This window comes from Penicillium griseofulvum (assembly GCF_001561935.1).
Source record: "Penicillium griseofulvum strain PG3 chromosome Unknown contig_89, whole genome shotgun sequence".
Lineage (NCBI taxonomy): Eukaryota > Fungi > Ascomycota > Eurotiomycetes > Eurotiales > Aspergillaceae > Penicillium > Penicillium griseofulvum.
In genome coordinates this window covers 247690-268433 of record NW_024467478.1, presented here as the reverse complement: position 1 = coordinate 268433, position 20744 = coordinate 247690, and the positions used below count along the sequence as shown (strand labels likewise).

Genomic DNA, 20744 nt, shown 5'->3' with positions numbered 1-20744 from the left:
ATAGGATTATTGGGGGATAAGTAGACAAAGTGCACTCGCACTTTTTATTGTTCGAAAACCTTTTATGTCACTATCTCTTACTATCTCTCAAAATGGGAGTTTCAAACTTCAATGGGATGGATTTCAAAGATAGCCCAAAACACCCAGTATGTGCCTCGCCAAGAACATCTTAGAGTACATGATCTAATGTACTACAGGTCTGGAAGCGATGGGTCCGCTTTAGAGCGGAAGATGGTAAAATATATGGCGGAGAGCCGGTGAACCCGGATATTGACGGTATTGTATACCCAAGATCACTAAAGTCCATCCCGTACTGACAAACTCATAGTGGGCCAGGCCATAGAAAAGAATGTCGAAGTCTTAGTCAAAGTCGTGGCTGGTAACTCGGCATTTGATTATGATACTTCATTTACGGGTGAAATCAAAGCCATTGATAAACTCCTATCCCCAGTCTCGCAAATCGAAGCTGGGACAGTTCGATGCGTCGGCCTAAACTACAAAGAGCACGCAGCCGAGATGAAGCTGACTCTTCCAAACACGCCAACGTAAATATATCTACTTCTGCTTCTGACACTTGCTGATATTGTGTAGTGTTTTTCTGAAAGCTAGCACATGCATTGCATCTGCATCCGAGCCCATTATACTTCCCTCCAATGTGGATTACGATGAAGCAGACTATGAAGTTGAGTTAGCGATAGTCATCGGCAGAAAATGCAAGAATGTTTCAGTAGCTGAAGCAGCAGACTACGTTCTGGGCTACGCAGTCGCCAATGATGTGACAGCTCGCAAACATCAAGAGAAGACATCACAGTGGTCTTATGCAAAGGGAATGGTATGTCGATATAGCCGATGTCCAAGATGAACCCCTCAATTAACCTCAATCAGGATGGCTTTTGCCCACTTGGTCCATGTATCGTGTCTACAGAACAAATTCCCGATGCCTCGGTTTTGAATCTGAAGACCCGCCTCAATGGAAAGATCATGCAGAATGGATCCGCCGATGACATGATCTTCAGCATACCAGAAATTGTGTCATATGTTTCTCAGGTACGGAATGATCTCACATGTTTCAAGCAAATATAACTAATTCTAAATATTAGGGCCACACATTACTGCCCGGGACCGTCATCATCACCGGAACACCTTGTGGTATTGGTATCTCACAGAGCCCGCCGCAGTTCCTGCAGCCGGGAGACGAGTTGCGGATAAGCATAAGTCATGGGCTAGGCACTCAAATATGCCCGATTGCGAGGGGTTAAGTCTTACATCGCCATATGTATTTGATCTAATGGTGGCTGAAGAATACACTAGAGGTTACCACAGTGTATTATCCCTGTAGCTACTAAAGAGATATATCATAGAATCCACTAACAAGTACCTAAAACTAACTTCTAGGGATATTATTCCCACCGAATACGCCCGAAGGTCCCCCTATAGCATCTCCTCGAACGGCCTCATGAGCCATTCGTCCGGTAAAATTTCGTTTGACATGGCTCTCACTAGCGTTTATAAAGTGACATTTATGGGATAGTAAACCACAAAATTAGAGCAATTCTTCGAGGCAATTTTATCGAATGGATTTAGTTGAACGGGTTTATGAACAGATAGCGACATTGGCCAGAGGGGCAAGATTCAATACTAAGCCTATCCCATAATCGTTTCCAAATTTAAATCCAGCATAACATCCAGCCAGAACTCTTCTAAACCAGAGTCTGCACGGTCCCAGGACTCGTGTACAACGTTATAAATACGTTGCATTGGAAGTTTTGGTAGGATTAAGATAAGTTCAGACAACCGCATTTTGACTTTTCGTCTGGCCTGAGCAATATCAACGTCCAGCATATCCAGACTAGGGATCGTATTTTGCGCAGCGCCTAACACAGACCTAGACGAGAAAACAAGATCGCTGGAGATGCAAGCCAAAATTATGGGCTGCATAACCTTCGTTCCAGACGTCGAAGGAAGCTGCTCCAAGAGGGATACAATGTGCAGTGCCAGGGTGTGGCGTGCGTCTTCCACCGAGCGCGATGACCATTCGGTGGCAATAGTCGGGAATAACAACGAAAATAGGGCCGGAATAGGGCGTTCGCCATCCGCATTTTGATTACTTAGTAGCCGCTCTTCAAGAATGTCCGGGAAAACATGGTAAATCTGCAATAGTGCTGTACAGCGATATGCTTCGGCCAACGTAAGGAAATGGGACGGTGGCGTGTTTGTATCCCCGATATCGACAGGCCCACAATAGAATGAGAACCCGCTGAACAGAATTCTGTCCTCGAGATGTTCAGCTTTCTGTCTGAGATCGAGTTCTTCAGCCATGGAGCTCAAGTCAATTAAGGTAGAATCTAGAGACTGTGGCCTTCGGCGGTGGGAGGTTCTTGCCGCTCGAATCACTCTTGCAGTTCGATAGAAGAGATTCAATGAGTACCTGAGAGACCCTGTCCATGGATGCGGTAGGATCTCCCCATCGACAAGATAGACTGAAAAATCCGTGTCGCTGTTTTCTATAGAGTCTTCTATGTCGAGGATGGGCGACTCCTCTGCCACAAAGGCAGCTAGTAAGTTCCACCAAAGGAGGCACTGTTTGAAAAGCGGATGTTGTTTTGCGATGGCAGAGTTCGCATTCTTGCATTGGCTTTCTTGCCTCAGAAGATGGTCTTGGGCCGCTCTCAGATACGGAAGCCCCAAATCAGAAGCATCGTGCCACCCAGTGGTGGACCCAATCATGAGCAGTGCCAGAAAGTACTCATCATCTTTTGCCTGAGTGAAGTTGGAACCCTTTTGGACACTGTTATTCAGGCATGCAATTGCCTGTTGTTGTGTTTGCATTCCGATGGCTCGCATCGTTGGAAAATCGTTGGCCAACGAGGCAGCTGACATGCTCTGGATGGCAAAGTAAATGGCTGCATTTCGACTCCAGAGCCGGCTGATAATAGTTCTGAAAGGATTGAGAGGACAGTCAAAGGATGACCATTGGTTACAGACCGTGTGGAAGTAATATTGCACCAGCATCACTGGTAGCTGGATGAGAAAGGAGGGGACGGATGTGTTGGCCAGTCGTTGACGCAAAATTGATAACCCATCCAGCTCGCCATCAGGCTTGGCTGAAACCGTACCATTAAATCCCGACTCGGTGTAGAACCATGCATCTGTGGGCTCATCAAAATCCGGCAGTTGGTCGAAGAGGTTTGGGCATGTCGTATCCCAAATGTTCTTGGTTTCATTCTGAAGATTATCTTTTCCCTCCTGTGTTGGATTACTCGCCTCAGAAAACTCGAATTCGGTCGCAACCGTGCCAGGAGACTCAATCGGTGGTGTTGGCTGGCTTAGCTCTTCGCTGGCTTTGTAAACATATCGCCATTGCAAGCTCTGTTTTTGGTAACCAGGACATGTGTGTCCTCGCTTGGTACATTCCTGGCAACTTGGCTTGGCTTCATCACATCTGCGCTGAATAAGTATTAATTATTTGGAATTCAAGGGGCCTTCGTAGACGAAGGAGAAACTGTATATCTTTCACCTCGACTTACTCGCCGCTGCTTGCACCTTTGGCAGCCCCCTCTTGATTTTGGTCGGCACCGGTTGGGATTCTGCCTTTTCTTCTGCGGAGAATTCAATCTCTCTTTGCTTTCCATTATACCTAAATCAAAGATATAATGCTGTTTCGCTGGGAGAGGGGGGAGGCACCAGTCTGAGAAGGCGGGGCATCGGATGAGAATCCGATCAAAGGATTCGAAGACCGGTGCATGAACCGGGATCCGATCACCTGCCGATAAGAAACACCTCACCCTCTGCTCGAGATTCCTCCCGATTGGTTTCCAAGAAGTAAAATTGTTGAGGTCTTCTCAGGCGGCAACACCTCCCCGCATTTTCCCGCTAATCCAAAAAAGGATCAACAATACGCTGTGAGGGTTCGTTTTCTTAATGCGAGCTAGCGTCCTTTTTCATATACAGCGTGACCCAGAACGTCAAGCATTTGCAAGGAAATTCTCATTTGAGAAATCTTGACCCTTAGGTCATCAGTGTGCCCAAGGTTGAAGCAGACGTACGCCTCACTAGGCGGGTAGCGCAAGCCTGGATAAATACAAGAGCTCTTGAAGACATGGTTTGGGTATATGTGTAAGTTGGAGTTGATATAATTTTTTCGAAACTGAACAGATTCTGACACAATCATTTGGAGAGGGTCCTTCCACCATTCGACTTAGCTGATAAAAACCAAAGACCATGTTCCAACTCCCAACTCGCAATGGCAAATCATTTCTGAATCGATTTCTCTCCGCACCATGCCTGTTATGACATCATATATGTGGAGAAGTCTCTCATCTTAACTTTCTACAGGTTATGAGGGGAAATTTGCACGGATATCCAGACATATTACAATCATGGCCTATTAGGGGTTCCATATTGAGGAATTCTTTTATGAAAACTACTGAGCTGTGTCAATTAATTACTATAGGTCTCTAACCCAATCAATATTATTTTATGCTCGTATCTCACCATACCATGCTCAAATCCTAGAGGGCTCGAAAGGGAACTCCAGACCCCCAGGACCCACCTGGCACTGGGAACATAGCCATATTTGGTATAGCGTAGCCGCCATGCATTAGCTTTGAAACTCTAACCTACTTAGTACTAGTGTGATTCCCTAAAACAGTCAAACTTCTAATACGGAGAGGATCGTCTTTGTTTCAGACTAGGCATATTGTCTGTGCAATCTTTCTGCTAGTTTTATCTTTACGTATGTGGTTGCCTAGATCATCAAAATTTCCTGTCAGACGTTATCTCGGCGAGAATCCGTTTCTCCACCTGGTGGATACCCTAGGAACATGCCCCAGAGAGATATGGGATAGCGATTTGAGTAACCTTCGTCTTCACTGGTCAATGCACTCAAGCTTTTATGAGGTCAACAGAAGGTTAGCCTAGGTACGGGGTTCCCCTCGCTGGAATAAGTAATAAACAGCCCGAACATCCCAGCGTTTATTACATCTGTTCATTACATCCAAAACTTCCTTTGTAGGTGTGGGATTCAACAGCATCGGTGTATACCTAAGATCAGGCGCCCTGCAATTTAGCCTCATTAGCCACCCTTCACCGATATCTTTGAGTCTCAGGGACCTCTCCACTATTTCGTTACTCGTCGCGATCTTGCCAAACATCATGGCAGACGAAGTCACCACTCACCAGCATTGTTCCTCGAAGAACAAAGGCTCGGAGCCCGATCCACCTGCAGAATTTCCCAGCATTGAGGAAGGCAAGCAGACTTCAGCAAATGGGGTACTAGAGGCCCTGGGATACGAGCCCGAGCTCGTTCGAAACCGCTCCACACTTCAAATAGCTTTCATGTCCTTTGTACTGGCAGCGATACCATATGGACTGGCTACAACTTTCATCTACCCTCTTATTGGAGGAGGCCCTGTCAATATAATCTGGGGATGGCTTGTCGTCTCTTTAATTACTCTATGTGTGGCTGCCTCACTTGGCGAAATAACCTCGGTCTATCCAACTGCCGGAGGAGTCTACTACCAGACTTTTATGCTGTCTCCGCCGTCATATCGAAGGATTGCCTCGTGGATTTGCGGATGGTCATATGTTGTTGGAAATATCACCATCACACTTGCAGTCAACCTTGGGAGTACCCTTTTCTTCGTCTCGTGTATCAACGTCTTCGAATCCGCTCCAGGGGTGGGAATCTTCCAAGCGGAAACATACCAAGTTTTTCTCATATTTCTCGCAGTCACATTCTTTGCTAACGCAGTATCGGCCTTTGGGAACAAATGGCTACCTTATCTTGATGTATGTCTGACAACCCCTGCGACAACACCACCCTGCTAATACAGGACCCAGACATTCGCAATATTCTGGACGCTTGCAGGATTGTTGGCTATTATAATATGTGTTCTTGCGATTGCGAAAGAGGGTAGACATGACGCCGAGTATGTTTTCACTAGTTTTAAGCCCGAATCTGGTTGGCCACCAGGCTGGTCCTTTTGCGTCGGACTTCTGCAGGCAGCTTATAGCACTTCCTCCACTGGTATGGTGATTTGGTAGGTGACATATTTGATTTTCACTCCCAAAGGGACATCTCCCGTCTCATTCCCTCTAATCAAAATACTAACTAACCCGTCAAAGTATGTGTGAAGAAGTTCAGCAACCATCAACACAAGTTCCAAAAGCAATGGTTGGAGCGGTCATTATAAACACCCTGGCCGGATTCCTCTTCCTTATCCCATTGGTTTTCGTGCTCCCCGACACGAAGGTTTTAGCCGCTCTCGAATCCGGCCAACCAGTTCCGAGTATTATCAAGTCCGCCATTGGAAGCCCAATTGGGTCATTCCTGCTTCTCCTACCGTTGGTAGTGCTCGCTCTGTTTTGTGTTATAGGCTGCACTACGGCTGTCTCCCGAAGCACATGGGCATTTGCTCGCGATGGGGGTATACCAGGCTCCATATGGTGGAGGCAGGTAAATAGAGATGGCGTACCTTTCAATGCTATGATGCTCGGCATGGTTGTTCAAATATTGCTCGGATTTATTTACTTCGGGTCAACTACTGCTTTCAACGCTTTCACTGGCGTCGGAGTTATTACATTGACTGTCAGCTATGCATGCCCAATCGTTGTATCTCTTGTTGGAGGCCGAAGACACATAAAAAATGGGCAATTTAACCTTGGCTCCCTCGGGTTGGTTTGCAATATTGTGGCACTGGGTAAGTACGAGCGGACTAGCGATTTATCGCCATCGCTAATCGCTTATTCGTTTTTAGGATGGAGTATTCTTGTCATTCCATTATTTTGCATGCCTTCTTCAATCCCTGTGACTGCAAATACGGTCAACTATGCACCAGTGGTGTTTGTTGCGTTTATAATAATTGCTTCTGGATGGTACTGGGCTTGGGGGTATGAGAAATATATTGGGCCGCCAACAGTGGATGAGTTTCACTGATCAGAGTAAAATACGCGATTTCGGGTAAAGGCTCCAATATAAATTCACCAGTCAATTCGAATTGAATCTGTTTCACTGCAATTTTGAGGCTGAGGAGCACGGCCCCTCTCTCAATTCCCCCACTCAGTGAGATTTGCTCTTTCATCTCTAAAACAACCTCGAAATATTCTGAGCTAGAGCTCTCATCTAAAGGAAATGGAGGAGCAAAAGAGCCGACACTGTGCCGATCTGCTAATATTGCAGCGGAACGCAGATGGAAGCGATTGGCGACAAACTCGACGGGCTAACTTTCACCTTGAAGACCCAAGCGACCTCTCTAATACCATTCCTGCTTGGTCTAAAATATGTATTATGTGCGTGAAACTGCCCACACTAAGACACACTCTCTAATTGAAAAAGCGTGGCCGATTCTTCCGATATTCAGGGATGCTCACAATGTCGACAAACCTTCGCCAATGCATTTTGTATGCCTCATTTTTGGTGGTCATATCATTTCCGTCAGGGAAACGGCAACTTTGGATGTGAAAAGACACGAGATTCCGGAGTCACCACTGGGTTCAGTAAGTACGCTGAATATGAATGGTCAACCAACACTAATTCTCTAGATACCTGGTCTAAATTTGCCGTGAAAAAGGTAGACCATAATAGTGCCAAGTTCAAATGGTATCATACAAATATCTTCACGCGGTGGCTACCCTCAACCAATCAAACTGTGATTCTCGCCTTCGATCTCGACTCACCCGTCAAAGAACGTTTCCTGAGAGCAGTGATGAAACCGAATGAAAGCTGGCTCAGCGATCCATTTTGGATCTATCCATATTTGATCGAGCTGATTGCGCTGTTTGAGGAGCCCTCCGTATGGGCTATCCGAGATCATGTCCGAGCAATGGAGACAGAGGGAAAACCAGAAGGAAGACCGCAACCCGATTACAGACAACTTCACGACCTCGCTAGACATGCTATTCATGTGAACGAGACGCTCGACGTTGCCTCGCAAAATATAGAGCACATCTTGATGCAACACGAGAACTATACAAACTCGAACCCAGATAATGACCCTGCTACATCTGAAGACATTCGCTTTCGTTTGCGATCCTGGCAGTCTTTCATCACCAGCCTACGATATCGGTCCAATTCAAATGAGAAGAGATTACAAAATGAAATCCAACTGTCCTTTAATACTGTGGCTCAGCATGATGCTGGAATTACCCTGGAAATTGGTCGGGCAACTCAAATGGATAGTGCCACGATGAAAACGATCGCCTTTGTTACACTTACGTTTCTTCCTCCTACTTTCATATGCGCTATCTTCAGCATGTCATTTTTTGATTTCGGCGGGGATTCCGGCTGGACTATGTCGGACAAGTTCTGGGTTTACTGGGTCTTTGCTATACCAACTACTGTTCTTACAACTCTAGTATGGACTTACTGGCCGAATATCCGCCGCATTTTGTTTTCCAACAATGAATGAACATTGGATTCTCTTCAGATTTTAGGAATTGAAATAATAGAGAGGGAAACACTTCATAACTGTCCTATCTTTAATCTAAATCATGCTGAAGGCAGATTTGCAGTGATCGAAGAGGAGGCATATTCATTTCCCAATATTATAACATATCTATCTAGCGAATCAAGAACTTCTCTTTTATTCAAAAAGATCTTTATTCTGTGTTGATGATCTTTCCCCAGAATGTGGTGTCCCCGTGATCTTCCAAACGCTTCACTTCTCTTAAAGTCATCTCCTTCCTTTTCCGTCCCATGATCGTACATTATGCATAAAGAAAAGCCCAGTTATATAGCTAGCACTTGTTTTTCCATAGTCCTGTATATAGGATGGGCAAGCATAGTCTCGACAATTTCGCCAATTTACGTGCGGTACAGGTGGACTCGATTCATCACACCTCATTTTGCGCCTTTGATAAAGTAAACATCTAGATGACCTTGGAATAGTACAACGGTCATCCGATTGGCAGGGCTACTCGGTTAATGGCGAGAAGAGTCTTGGAGGCAAAGAAAAATATGCAAGTTAAAGTTATGTATCCCACGATGTTGGCAAATTTATCTCATCAGGGCCTGAGCCATCTGTTCCATATGTGTAGATAAGTCTGCTGATCTATCACAATCACAGCATTGTCCTATCATAATCTCAGAATTGAATTTTGTATCTCTATAATCATGACTAGCTGGCCATTGGGAAATTCAGCGCTTCCAGCGTCAAGATACAAAGTAGATTTTTCGTTTCAAAAAGTACGTCAAAAGCAATTATGCGTAGAACACACCACATATTTTAAGTTAAATGACTTGCGGGCTTTGCTCAATTTCTTGCGACTGGTCTATTTATGCCCCGAAACAACGTGGGGATCTCGTCTTCCAAGTCAATTCGAAGTTCTAGTTAAAATCAACTCTTTGATTTTTCCTCTTGCAAAACAATACTCACAAGCCAACCGAATATCATGCCCTTTTCACGTACATTATCAGTCGTTGGATGCCACGCCGAAGGCGAAGTCGGCGACGTGATTACTGGTGGAGTACTCGACGTCCCTGGCAGTACAATGTACGACAAGCTGGTTCACTTTTTGAATGAAAAAGACGACATACGTCAGCTTTTACTCAACGAACCTCGAGGCCGGTGCTCAATGAACACAAATTTGATTCTACCTCCTTGTGACCCACGAGCCGATGCCGGGTTCTTGATCATGGAAAGCGAAGAATACGCGCCTATGTCGGGCTCCAATACAATCTGCACCACTACCGTGCTATTGGAGACCGGCATGGTTCCAATGAAAGAGCCCATCACCGAACTGACCCTGGACACCGCCGCCGGTCTGGTCACCGTGAAGGCAGAATGCGAAGCTGGGAAATGTAAGAACGTGGCATTTGACAATGTACCCGCTTTTGTATTCAAACTGGACTATCAAGTGGCAGTCCCCGGCCTTGGGGAGGTCTCCGTTGATATTGCCTGGGGAGGGATGATGTACGTGCTCGTGGATGCAGCTTCCGTGGGACTGAAAATCGAATCTCAGTATAGCACCCAGCTAGTTGAGATTGGTGAGCGTATCAAACGTGCAGTCCAAGCCTCCTACACCCCTGTTCACCCCGAGAATCCTAGAATCAACGGAGTCAGTATTCTGGAGTTCACGGAGCCTCTCACACAGGAGGATGGTTGCAAAGTTGCCACCAACACTGTTGTCGTCTCACCGGGGCGTTTTGATCGCAGTCCTTGTGGTACTGGCACATGTGCTCGACTCGCTGTTCTGCACTCGAGAGGTCAGTTGGCGGAGGGGGAAGTTTTCAAACATCGCAGTATTATTGGCACTGAGTTCACCAGCCATATTCGTGGAATTACACAAGTTGGCGGGTATCAGGCTGTTCTCCCGACTGTTGCTGGAAGGGCTTGGATAACTAGTTTCAAACAAATAGTTCTCGATTCGAGTGACCCTTTTCCAGAGGGATTCAGGGTGGGAGATCAGTGGCGAATGGTACCGAGTTCATTGGTTCAAGGCTAAGGGAACAATAAGAACTGCTTGTCAGAATAAATGTACTTCGCTGGCCTGTGACCCTGAAAGATAAAATTGGCAAGAGCAAAGGACCCATCCATTTTAGGAAGGTACGTGAGAGTATAAAAGGATTCCTCCCACCTTTCTTCCTCTTCTCTTCTTCTTCCCAATCCTCCCTGTCTCACCGTAGCCCACCGAGCCAGCGCAGAGGGTGGTCCTCGAAAGACATCAACACCAGTTGTTGAGGCCTTCGAAGGTCCGAATACAAATCAAACTCCCAGTTCTCGTGCGAGTCCTGATAAGTTGGTGACTGAACTCTTGGAGTTCAATAGTCACTGGCAGATCCCACGGAATACATGGATAGGAGGGGTTTCTTAACCCCGCCCTCTTTCATTGTAGTTAGTTGTCTGTAGGTAGTTGTCTGGATATTGATTGTTGAATACATTTACATTTAGAGGGGACGAATCCCAAGGTGTCTTCACCATCCTTCAATGTTACTATTAATATACACATCATTCAGACTAGATTCTTAGTGTCTTAAATGGGCCATAGCAGCCATTCTTCCACATGTTTCTGGACTATTCGCTCAATGAAGAGCAGTGGGAGATTATTACTTAGTAGGCGCCCCAACTGCTAGGCCGTCGAAGCCCAAGCGGATCTAAGTCATGTTTGTGCGCAGCCTAAAACTCAGGCTTTCCCAAACGGTGTAGAGAAACTATTCCACCGATGTTTACTCGATCCCCCGGGATATGGGGCTCAGGCCCGGGGCTAAGGGCTACAGGTGCTGCGCCCGCCTAGACCGGTGGGCGCCAGGGCGCAAGCTGGGCTGAGCACTTTTGGCCTAACATTTTAGGCATCAATTTCCCGTGAATTCTGCCAAAGCTACTCTCCAACTTCAAGTCACTTCCCTGCTCTTCTACTCCGCTGCTCTTCTATTTGCTGGATTATGGAATCTTCAAAGAAACTCAAAATTGCAAGCCTGGGCAGCTCCTTTGCTGCTGGTCCCGACATTCCCCCACAAATCGAGCCATATGCCGCATTGCGATCAGGGCAGAATTATCCCCATCTTTTGGCGCAGCACTTAAACGCTGATCTCACTGATCTGTCAGTCTCTGGTGCAACATTGCTCAACATAACAGTCGATCCACAGTCTACTCCATTCAACACGACCTTCCCACCGCAAATCTCCAACCTCCCCGAAGATGCCAATATAATCACCGTGACTGCTGGAGGAAACGACATCAACTACATTGGCGGCATGATCGCCGATGCTTGTGATGCCGAGCTACAATCTTCCGCGCCACTATCACCCAGCGAATTGGCAGAAAGATTAGGGGGAGTCCTCGATCAAATACACAAACGGGCCCCGGGAGCTCGAATCTTCCTTGTCGAATATCTTGCTGTTTTAGGACCTGGCACTCAATCTGGTCGGGATATCCCGCTGACACAGGAGAGAATTGAGCATTACCGCGGCGTTGCGTCTGGTCTACAACATGCATATTCTACCGCCGTGGAAGGTCGGACAGATTGGTGTGAAACAGTCCCAATTCACCAACTCAGTCAGGAACATACACTCGGCAGCAAAGAACCCTGGGTTGGAGGCTTTGCATCGGGGCCACTTCTCCATCCGAACCTTGATGGGATGAAGGCTGTCGCGGATATTCTAGCTGAAACCGTCCGCAAGAGCATATTGTCCAAATCATTGTTGTGAATATATTCATTATAATATGCTCTGCGTGGTCTTACTAGGCGACTACGATTGTCAAACAGGCTAGAGCAGGTGTGAGATATTATCATCGTGATCACCTGGTAATATCAGACCGCCTATCCATCAAAACAAAGGAGTTGGATTTCCTGTACCCTGCCATGTCCGCAACATAGAATTCTGCGCTAATATCTTGACTAAGGTTAATTATCCAGCTTGGCGATAGTAATGGCTGTTCAGCTGAATGAAATCATCAAGATCCTCCCACAAGGCTATAAGAAGCAACACTAAATAAGATCTATGAGGGCCCCAAACGTGAAGACCAGTTCGGGGTATTATTACGTAGGCACTGCTGAGAACTACAGGCCTCGGGATGCACACCAATCAGAATACTATATAAAAATAACATCTGTACGTTGCACTCGGCCTGGATGGTCTGGGGTAAACCCCGCATAGGGTGAGCATAGGGTGAAACACGGGAAGAGAGCCTGCAGGGTTCTGCGCCTTCTGCTAAGCCTATAGAAAATAACTCTCGCTTGACTGTTTGCACATAGTACTACTCATTTTGAGCCTCATAAAAACCTCGAGAGAATATTAAGAATGCTTGTACCCTGTAAGCCAGATACACTTCTAGCATCGAATTTTTGCTTGCAATCCAGCAAACGCATAATGCAAATACTTCTCAACTTGTCGGTGAAGGCTATGCACCCTTGGCACTTGTTGCCCGTATAGCAGACAAAATCATAACTAACCAATAGAACGAGGTTTGCCTTGACCAACGGGCAATCCGGGCAAGCAAAGAACTAATGGCGCTAACCAGCCCACGCTCCCAAAAAATGTTGGCGGTGCTGTTTTGGGTAATTCGATGGGGTTGAATATATTTTTTTCTTGTCATAAGAATATGCCCTAAATATGCGAGTTATGCGGTTAGCCGTTCTGGCCAAAAGAGGAAAGACATGCATAGTATTATTCTATGTACAAAGACTCTACTATCACTCGACTCCTATGTCACTGATAAAAGCTGCGTATAGTAAATTAGCAATGGGTGTCATTCTACTCATCCGGAAAGTCTCGTTCCATCTTTGTCGGGCCGAACACCTCGGAATGTCATCTTCCGGCTCCACGCTTTCGCGTACAAGCGTAGCCTGTCCCTTCAAGCGCATCTGATAGTCTTTCGTTCAAATCAAAGTATCTTGACTAGCCACTTGTGTAAACTCACCTCTCCGTTGTTTACATCAATCCATCTATAAAGCGATATCGTGATCATCTATACCCCGCATTATCCAACCCCTCCTACAAACAAGACCACAATATGGGAAAGCGAATCGTGATCACTGGAGGCTCTGGCAAAGCCGGACAGCATATCATCAGATATCTCCTTCAACAAGGCCATGATCTCCTGAACCTCGACCTCGTTCCTCTTCCCGTCGAGCTAGAAGAGCAAGTCCATACAATGCGCGTCGACCTGACAAACACCGGACAGGTCTACAGCGCACTAGGCTCTCATTTCCACTTGACCGAGCCATTCCGCGAACCACTCGGGCTAGTCCCCGATGCAGTCATTCACATGGCCGGGTATTCGCGCAACATGATCGTCCCAGACGACGAAACCTTCCGCGGTAATACCTCGGCAACGTACAACATAATCGAAGCCGCCTCGCGCCTCGGTATCAAGAAAATCATCATCGCCAGTTCTGTCACAGTCTACGGCGTGAGCTATGCAGAGGGAGATGTAGATTACCCTTCCTTCCCAGTTGAAGAAACCGTCGACGCAAACCCAATGGACACGTACGCCATTTCAAAGGTGTGCGGCGAGAGCATTGCGCGTGGATTTGCGCGTCGGTATGGAAGTGATATCTATATACTGCGTATTGGTCGCATTGTTGCGCCGGAGGAGTACAAACAGTCCATGTTCCGTTCCTATGTTGAAAATCCCGAGAAATGGGCGCCGCATGGGTGGTCGTACATTGATGCTCGTGATCTTGGGCAGATGTGTGATCTTGGAATTCAGAAGGATGGCCTTGGGTTTCAGGTTTTTAATGCTGTCAATGACGAAATTACCAATTATGAGAACACTGGTGAGTTCTTAGCGCGGGTTTGTCCTGGTGTCCCGGTTACGCGAGAGTTGGGGGCCAGAGAGGCTCCGATCAGTAACCGGAAAATTAAGGAGCTGCTTGGATTTAAAGAAGAGCATCATTGGATGAAGTATTATGAATAAATTGAATTTTATACGGAGTACTCCGAAATAAATGTCTTATTTTGTCTTTCGGAATTATCCAGCCTTGGAAGCTAGGGCTATGTTTATTCAGGTCACGCGCCAATTCCCGATGACATCAGCAGATCTCATTTTCCCAATATTGGAAGGTTATGGAAATCTCCAGACTCCTTGGCTAAGGGATATTCTTTTTATAAAAAGGTGATATCGAATTGAACTCCTCTATGAATTGGAACAAAGAAATAACTTACCAGTCCATGGTTACAGAGTCAAAAAGACTCATAAACAAGGCTTCGTGGCGCAATAAAGAGAGGGCTATGACCCTTTTTGAGGCTGGATATACCAAGAAAGTCTTGGCTGGCAAACGGGCAATCAATAATTTCCCCCTTTTAGCCGAGTGGCTTTTTGAATATTTTCAATATATTGAACCCCCTTAGATTTGAAGTTTTTAGACGTTAAAGATAAGTTCAACAATCTCATTGTAAAACATGGAGATCCCCGAAAGCACAGGTAACACAATCTGACAGTGAGATGGTCCTTGTTTTTGCTTTTTTTTAGATCTCTTTTCTTAATATAACCGGGCTATACGGACGTCTTTTATATTTTCACCTGTCTGGGGTACCCTGATCGCCCCGGCCCCCGCATGAAATTATACGGGGTTTACGCCCCAGTGCCTCTTTGTTCTCTTTGTTGTACCTTTTCTCTCTTTCTCTATTTCTTTTTTTTTTTTTTAAAAAAAAGGTCGAGTCCCAGAATCCCCCAGAATCCCCCAGAATTCCCCAGATTTTCCCTATATACCCGATCCACTCCTGCTCCACACGCTATGCCATTCCCCTGAGTCAACGCCATGGGCGATTTCAGTGCTGCCGGGGACGGCATCAGTGCTCACTATGAAGGAGCCTCATTGAGCATGAAGATCACGATCGCCACTCTTGCTGGCATCACTTGGTACAATGCTTTAGAGTTATTGATCCTTCTCTTCGTCACCTTCGCAGAATACAGAGGACTCTACTTTTGGAGTTTGTTGATTTCCTCCTCCGCCGGTCTACTTCCCTACTCGCTAGGCTTCTTACTCAAATTTTTCAACCTCAACCTGGACATTCCATGGCTCCCAGTCACCTTTCTCACAATTGGATGGTGGTGTATGGTCACCGGCCAATCGATTGTCCTCTACTCACGCCTCCATTTGGTCCTATCAAACCACCGAGTCCTACGTCGCGTGTTGATCATGATCATGGTTAACGCAGTTATCCTTCATCTTCCCACTACCGCCCTCACCTACGGTACCAACCTGGTCTACAACGAGCCCTCCCTAGAAACATGGAAGAAGGGCTACAATATAATGGAAAAGATCCAAATGACAGGCTTCTGTCTGCAGGAATTCATCATCTCAGGCCTCTACATCTGGGAAACAGTACGCATGCTACGCCTAGACCCAGACCGTACCAAACGCAAGATTCAGTACCAGCTACTGGTCATCAACTTCATCATTATCATCCTAGACCTGGGTCTTCTCGTCGCCGAGTACATGAACTTCTACATCATGGAAACAATGCTCAAAGGCGTCGTATACAGCATCAAGCTGAAGCTTGAATTCGCCGTCCTCGGTAAACTCATTCACCTGGTACATAACCACGTCTGGAAACCAGAGTCTTTCTCTGCGCCACGCGACCTCCCCGATTTCGTCGACGCAACCCGGGTCACCTCCGACGTGACCCACGCCGTCCCGAGTGTCATCCATCGCAGACCTTCCCGCATGGATCCAGAGGACGTTTCTATCGCCATCTTCGAGCATTTACCACCCGACCGCATACGAACCAATTCCGATCTCTCACACACGTGGAGCAACGAGGCCCGCGCCTATCATGTCGATCACCTCCCAATCGACTTCACAAATCCATTCTACCATTATCCACGGCAACAAACTCGTCGCGAAATGCCCGAGAAACCAGGATGAGAATGGATCTCGCAGCAATACCCTTCGAGCTTCTTTTTACGAATCACGGCTTATGATATATGATCATTGGGACTCCAAATATCCCACTTCATTCCCTGTGAACACACATCAACCTCCGCCACAACAGCACCGAGGAAATTCAACTTCCACGGTCAATCCTCGCGTCTCGCGCCCAGCTCCTGAGTCATTAAGAATTCTAGATTCATAGACTTGTGTCGCCGAGTCAGCAGCTTCCTCAATGGGAATCTACAACTGAAACCCACCAGGGTTCATTTACGATAGTGCAATGTAGATGCATGTTCATCTTTGTATATAGAACGATTACCAGTATTATGCGGTTGTCAAATATGTTCCTATCTCGGTTGCACATCCCTCTTCGAAATATACAGGTCATCTGGCGTTCTGTGTGATGTAGCAAATTATGTTGAGATTCTTATTGATTCTATCCCATGAAGTTCAAACTAAGGCTAACTATCCGCTTAATTACCCCGGATAGTTGATGGCTCGAGCTTAGATTCCTTAAAAATGTCCCGAGAGGTTCCAAGGGGTCGGACATTCCTAACATCTGTAACCCTGTAGCCCTATGCCACTTGGTAACCCTTGCTACAATAGCTTAGTGGCATATTACATGCACAAATTCCTCATTGAGAACTCGAATATTGAACTGGATGAACCTCCTGCGAGCCCAATTAGCCTGCACACACTGGCGAACTGAGAATACGACGCTATAGATACATTTTCCGTATGTATAGTTGCTTAGACTTAGAGTAGATAGTTGCTCCTCTTCCTCTGCTTTTTCCGTCTCCTAGAGTCCAGACATCAAGGTCCTTATTACTTAGAAGATGTAGTCAAGGGTATGATATGTCTCGACTGAAATATAAATCAACAAATGCCTCGTCGATAGGATAGTACACAGCACAGCACAATAAAAAAGGACGGGCGGTAAAACAAAACAGCTCATAAATCGTACATAGAAAAAGGTGTTAGAGACCAGGTTCCTCCTACCACTAAAACTCAAGACTGCAAAGCCCCCAGGCTTGAACGCTTAATCTCGAAGGATCGAGATCCCTCAATCAACCCATCAGAGAACTTGGTAACAGCTACCCACGCTGGGCTAAACTGTCTCACCTCGTCGAGGGCGGGGATGAGGCCGACTCGGTTATTGTCGCTCCATAGACAGGTGATGCGACCCGTGATAGAGGGCTCGTCAACCTCATCGGTCTCAGATGAGTCATGCTTTGAGAAATCGACATCGACAGTCCACTTGTTATCCCATGTACGACTCCATAATTGGATCCGGTTCAGACCATCTGGCGACGGGTTCAGGAAACGGTGGTCCGGAGCGGAGGAGCCAATCACACTGAAGTTCGTGATGTAGTTACCGTCCATATTGATACGGCAGTTACGTGTGTTTTGGCCTGATACTTCGAAGCGTACAGAGGAACTCTCCGGCTGAGGGTGGGAGATGCTGAAGGAAATCCAGTCCGACGACAACTCAGAAGCCTCAAGCAGAGAGTTGGGATCCTCGGTTGAAACGGATAGAGAGTTGGTACTGGGGACAACATGTGGTAGTGGCGCACTCCAGGAGCATCGCTGGACATGGTTCTTGCCTCGGTAAGTCCAATCACAGGTCTCATCTTGGCCGGCTGCGCTGGGGAGCCCGTAGGTAACATCCTTTACAAATGGTGGCATGCCAGTCAATGAAGCAGTAGAGATTCCGTTGTCGAGATCGACCTCTTGCAGGAAGAACAGCTTCAGACGGTTGGAGTCTGCGAACGGGAAAGCGACAAGGTTGTAGATCATGGTTCCGATGAAAACAAAGAGTAGGAAGATAGGCAGGTGGTATGTGTAGCGGTGAATAAATGGCAGCATAGGCGCAAAGAGAAGTGCAGTAAGGATGGCAATGAAGAGATAGACGATCAGCTGTGGACTACCATCCTGACCGGTCTGGCTGAGAGCGCTGGTAATCAGAAGAGCGAGTGGCACGATCAGCATGAGAATTACGGGAGCTGTGATGAGAAGCTGCAACAGCCACGTCCATCGGGGCAACGCGCCACTCCATCCCTGCTCGTTTGCATACACGTTCGGGTCTTTCTCTTCTTCCTCTTCGTCTAGTTCATCAGAGGCGCGGTCTACCCCCACGCGGACGTAGTTGGCAAAGGTGGTGCGGTGTCGGCCATGCAAGAGCGATGTCGACTCAGTCGGGTCCACTTCGGCATCATCGTCTTGGTTCTCATCGCCCGATGCGGCAAGTCGGCTTCCCTGGGTACTGGGCCGTCGTGATTCAGCTAATCCACCGACGTACTCTGTCTTTGTTGGCAGAGAGAATAATTCCAAATAAGAGATCCATGTGGCCAAGAAGGTCCCGGCAAAGTAAAATAGCATGAAATAGCCACCAGCGAGCCCTTCCTCGTGCTCGTAAACAGTGCCCACTACCATGAGAGACCAGGTAAAAACAAACATCCAAGTCCAGGTATAGACTCGGTGAAAGGCTGATGGGCGTGCGAAGTCCGCGACGCGAGATACAAACCAAGCCAAAAAGATCCAAGCTGAAATCATCATACTCCATACAGCATATGAACTGCTATGGGCAATTAAAGGATTGACTTTTGTCACCATGTAAGCCAGTCCGACAATCACTGCTGTAGGGATTGAGATCAAGAATGGAAACCGGAAGAAACCTCGCAGCCCACGCAGCGGAACGTTGTCGTCGTTGATCTCAGAATAAGCCGATGAGCGGAAGAGATACATCTTGTCGGCCTTTGAAAGAATGACACTAGTGATAAGCAATGTCAAAGGCGCCACAATCAGTATAGTGACAGACAATGCAAACAGCGTATGCAGACGGAATACAGCAAAAGCACTCCCAAACAGGTCGAACCAAACAGCCCGAGTACCTGAGCCGCTAGGTACAGTTCCATCGTCGCGGAGATGTCCGTCAAATCGATCAGTGGTGTCAGACACAAGTGCCTCTGTCGTAGCAACAGCAGTAGAGAGCATATGCCAGAGCGAGTCCATACTTGTGTGTCGGGCATCATCCTGATCAGTGTGATAGCGAGCTCTAGGTTCAAAGAAAGCGACATCCAACCCGCGCAGGCCCAAGATACCGTCCAAAACAACATAGTCCGTCTGACTGCTAATAAGGCCCTTTTCGAACCCATTGGCACTCAACACCGTGCCGAATGGGTGCTGTGATTTTGCATACGCCTGGGTGACCTCCGTATCCGAGCTGCGGAATAATGTAGCACGACCTCCAGCACCCGCACCCTCCAAGTTCAGGAATGTGTGAGCAAAGTGTGCCATCGGATGCTGGCTGTACGCGCGTGCACCGTTCAGATAGTCCTCCTCGCCATTGTTGAGGAGAACCACCAATCCGCGGCGCGGCGCATGACCTGGTGTCAGGAAGTATTTCACCAGCTGCAGGCAAGTCACAACACCGACTCCATCGTCTGTCGCTCCGTACCCGGTCGAAACGCTGTCGAAGTGCGCGTTGACAAGTACCCCTCCCTTGCCAACGGGCATTCGGCCAGGAGTCTCCCACCAATTCTCTTTTGTATCTTCCGAGCCGCGAATGTAGACAAGGATATTGTTGCCTTCAAAGTAAACACCGACACTTTTATCGATGAAAGTTAGGTTAGACACCAGATCGTCGAAGACGAAAACATCGGGCTTCTCCTCCTTCGCGTCGCGGAATTCCTCGGTGGATGGGGCAGACTGCTTGATCGCGTCGATGCGTTCAAGTAACCAAGAGCGGACCTCGTCATTCTGGTGTGAGTTGTAAGGATGGAAGCCTTTTGTCAGGCTCTGAAGATCTTGCCATGCCTCTGTGAGGTTGAGGCCGTTAGGACTCGTCCGAGGCGCGGGTGGGACGTTGTGGTGGATCACCAGCAATGGGATGATCAAGGCAAGGTACACAGCTGTAGTGATGATTGTTACCGGCCATGGCGTAAACGCCAGAGGGTTGCTGGCCTTGTAGGTAGCCATACCCTGTGCTATTCAAGCTGAGTGGTAATGGGTGGAGTGGAGGAAGTTGGAGTCGAATTTAAGCCAAATGCGGGGGTAGCTTGTGGTACCGTCATTACGGTAAGTTACATTTTTATGTACATTTTTATGCAGATATGCTTCACAATCCTACTACACTAACACAACTACAGTCATCATGTGAACTTGAGAGACGAGTGCATGAAATGAATTGCGTAAATTCTATGCGATTACACATTGACAACAAAAAATAATCCAAACCCGTAACCGCTAACGTACTAATGCATATCCCACAATAACACAGAATGAAGGACAAGGTGATCTTTGCTCATATGGGTAGAAATATGACTGCCTTCTGTATCCAGCTAGGGATTGCGGATAAAAGAAAACAGGGAATCGAATAAAAAAAGATAAATGCGATGGTCTGGGCATATTTCCGACTGCAAAGAAAA

General features: G+C 47.0%; 8 protein-coding genes across 8 annotated transcripts; 6 read left to right on the top strand and 2 right to left on the bottom strand.

Moving 5' to 3' along the window:
* Positions 1–92: 92 nt before the first annotated feature.
* PGRI_041500 (fumarylacetoacetate hydrolase family protein) lies at positions 93–1259 on the top strand (the record flags this gene model as incomplete). The annotated part of the gene is made up of 6 exons (XM_040791863.1): positions 93–146; positions 198–276; positions 329–545; positions 592–832; positions 886–1047; positions 1101–1259. The coding sequence occupies 6 exons, from the start codon at positions 93–95 to the stop codon at positions 1257–1259; spliced, it is 912 nt and encodes a 303-aa protein (XP_040643773.1).
* A 385-nt stretch (positions 1260–1644) lies between these two features.
* On the bottom strand, positions 1645–3391 carry PGRI_041490 (uncharacterized protein; the record flags this gene model as incomplete). The annotated part of the gene is made up of 2 exons (XM_040791862.1): positions 1645–3337; positions 3384–3391. The coding sequence occupies 2 exons, from the start codon at positions 3389–3391 to the stop codon at positions 1645–1647; spliced, it is 1701 nt and encodes a 566-aa protein (XP_040643772.1).
* Positions 3392–5154: 1763 nt separating this feature from the next.
* On the top strand, positions 5155–8408 carry PGRI_041480 (uncharacterized protein; the record flags this gene model as incomplete). The annotated part of the gene is made up of 8 exons (XM_040791861.1): positions 5155–5790; positions 5842–6041; positions 6127–6701; positions 6759–6891; positions 7181–7290; positions 7337–7401; positions 7467–7497; positions 7543–8408. The coding sequence occupies 8 exons, from the start codon at positions 5155–5157 to the stop codon at positions 8406–8408; spliced, it is 2616 nt and encodes an 871-aa protein (XP_040643771.1).
* A 982-nt stretch (positions 8409–9390) lies between these two features.
* PGRI_041470 (proline racemase family protein) lies at positions 9391–10443 on the top strand (the record flags this gene model as incomplete). The annotated part of the gene is made up of 1 exon (XM_040791860.1): positions 9391–10443. One exon carries the CDS (start codon positions 9391–9393, stop codon positions 10441–10443), a length of 1053 nt encoding a protein of 350 aa, XP_040643770.1.
* Positions 10444–11380: 937 nt separating this feature from the next.
* Positions 11381–12145, top strand: PGRI_041460 (SGNH/GDSL hydrolase family protein; the record flags this gene model as incomplete). Its single annotated transcript, XM_040791859.1, has 1 exon — positions 11381–12145. The coding sequence occupies one exon, from the start codon at positions 11381–11383 to the stop codon at positions 12143–12145; it is 765 nt and encodes a 254-aa protein (XP_040643769.1).
* A 1306-nt stretch (positions 12146–13451) lies between these two features.
* Positions 13452–14357, top strand: PGRI_041450 (NAD-dependent epimerase/dehydratase family protein; the record flags this gene model as incomplete). Its single annotated transcript, XM_040791858.1, has 1 exon — positions 13452–14357. The coding sequence occupies one exon, from the start codon at positions 13452–13454 to the stop codon at positions 14355–14357; it is 906 nt and encodes a 301-aa protein (XP_040643768.1).
* Positions 14358–15201: 844 nt separating this feature from the next.
* PGRI_041440 (uncharacterized protein) lies at positions 15202–16311 on the top strand (the record flags this gene model as incomplete). The annotated part of the gene is made up of 1 exon (XM_040791857.1): positions 15202–16311. One exon carries the CDS (start codon positions 15202–15204, stop codon positions 16309–16311), a length of 1110 nt encoding a protein of 369 aa, XP_040643767.1.
* A 1014-nt stretch (positions 16312–17325) lies between these two features.
* PGRI_041430 (M28 family metallopeptidase) lies at positions 17326–20295 on the bottom strand (the record flags this gene model as incomplete). Its single annotated transcript, XM_040791856.1, has 1 exon — positions 17326–20295. One exon carries the CDS (start codon positions 20293–20295, stop codon positions 17326–17328), a length of 2970 nt encoding a protein of 989 aa, XP_040643766.1.
* Between the last annotated feature and the right edge of the window lie 449 nt (positions 20296–20744).